Here is a 1,527-nt window from a genome sequence, read left to right as displayed (position 1 = left end):
GTAACAGACAGGTTATCAGGGATGAATGGAGGAACAGTAACAGACAGGTTATCAGGGATGAATGGAGGAACAGTAACAGACAGGTTATCAGGGATATACAGAATATCCTGACTGATATGGAATACAATAGAACATCCGGAACATTCTGTTCTTGACCATCTTAAGTCACCCTGCCAATAATGCTGCTGCGTTAGGATTAGGCTATGTTGCTTGGTTGGTTGCAACATCCAACGACATCGTAACCACACCTACAATTAGATTTTTGTAATGGTTCATTTCCTTTTGGAAAGCCCATTGCAGTAATCACAGAGCCACTCTGCCACCAACTAAGCCACATTATGAGAGATGCATGTCACTTGATGAAAAATTTAATTCAACAAATAATTTCCTTTTTAGTGCAATCTCTGTTGTCAGATGACCACCATAATTATGTGCAATTTGTCTCGGTAACTAATTCAATATGGCCTCCTTCTGACTGGCACTGGTCGTGGTCAAATTTCCAGCATGAGTGGTTTCTTTAGAAGAGCTTTAGTCACTAGGTCTGAGTGGTTTCTTTAGAAGAGCTTTAGTCACTAGGTCTGAGTTCCTTTCTTTGAATTGTTTCTGGCATCATTTCATAGAGGTTGGGGATGGTCAATGAAAGGCAATGGAGCAAGACAGTTGTATCATGTGCCATTTCTACCACTTTCTCTCAATAGCATCTGGAGGGAACTGAGGTCAGGTCAGGCCACCTCTTATCATTGTTGTTTACGTGGTAGTGGTCCATTCAGCTCTCCAGTAGGACCTACATCTTCTGGGATGAGCTCCTGTGATCAGGAAGCAGACACAGCTAGTCTATGCTGACAGCCTGAATCTCTGCTTTAAACTGGAGCACTCAGTCTCTAATGAGTGGGGAGGGGGGGAGTGAGGGGCCTCTTTAACTGTTAGGAAATTGAACAAAGTCCTTTCTTTCTCCTTTTAACAAAGACACCCATTTGTGGGTTTGGGGAAAGAGAAATGGGGTTATCACACAAAAATCTGCCCCCTGTGGGATGGGAAGACAACTTTCTTTCTCTATTGGTGTAGGCTGTTATTAGGGCCAATCAACTGAAGAGCCTTACCGTCAAAGGTGCCTTTGTCAGACTTGTACAGTGCACCCTCCCTGGGCTTGCCCCAGGCCCAGACATCGTCTTCAGCATGGAGAGGAGTGGAGGTGCGCTGGGTTTTCCTACGTAGGCAATGCTGCACCAGACTGTACTCTGGATACAACAGCTCCACCAGCTCGTCCACATTGGACACTGTGTCTAAATCACTGAGTCCCTCCCCAACCAGCGGGGCCTGTCGAGGAACAAAATGAACAGATTTATATATTTGATCTAACAAAATTCAATTAAAATCAATTCAGTTGATTATGCACTGCAATATACTATGTACAAATTTATTGAGTATCTCAACAGAGTTTATTGAGTGTCTCGACAGAGTTTATTGAGTGTCTCGACAGAGTTTATTGAGTGTCTCGACAGAGTTTAATGAGTGTCTCGACACAGT

At 43.6% G+C, this 1,527-nt stretch overlaps 1 protein-coding gene and 1 long non-coding RNA gene across 2 annotated transcripts in view; one reads left to right on the top strand and one right to left on the bottom strand.

Moving 5' to 3' along the window:
* LOC139027788 (uncharacterized) overlaps positions 1-1,527 on the top strand; it is a 331,562-nt gene that overhangs the window by 152,085 nt on the left and 177,950 nt on the right. The gene's annotated exons all lie outside the window — the stretch shown is intronic.
* LOC111964401 (vascular endothelial growth factor C-like) overlaps positions 1-1,527 on the bottom strand; it is an 11,337-nt gene that overhangs the window by 5,704 nt on the left and 4,106 nt on the right. Inside the window, exon 2 of the mRNA XM_023988298.2 lies at positions 1,101-1,317. Coding sequence (XP_023844066.1) covers positions 1,101-1,317 — 217 coding nt within the window. The remainder of the gene's footprint in view (positions 1-1,100; positions 1,318-1,527) is intronic.

The sequence above is a fragment of the Salvelinus sp. IW2-2015 genome, linkage group LG5 (genome assembly GCF_002910315.2).
Source record: "Salvelinus sp. IW2-2015 linkage group LG5, ASM291031v2, whole genome shotgun sequence".
NCBI classification, from domain to species: Eukaryota; Metazoa; Chordata; class Actinopteri; order Salmoniformes; family Salmonidae; genus Salvelinus; species Salvelinus sp. IW2-2015.
The sequence above is the reverse complement of the archived record's forward strand: the minus strand, read 5'-3'. Positions and strand labels throughout refer to the sequence as shown.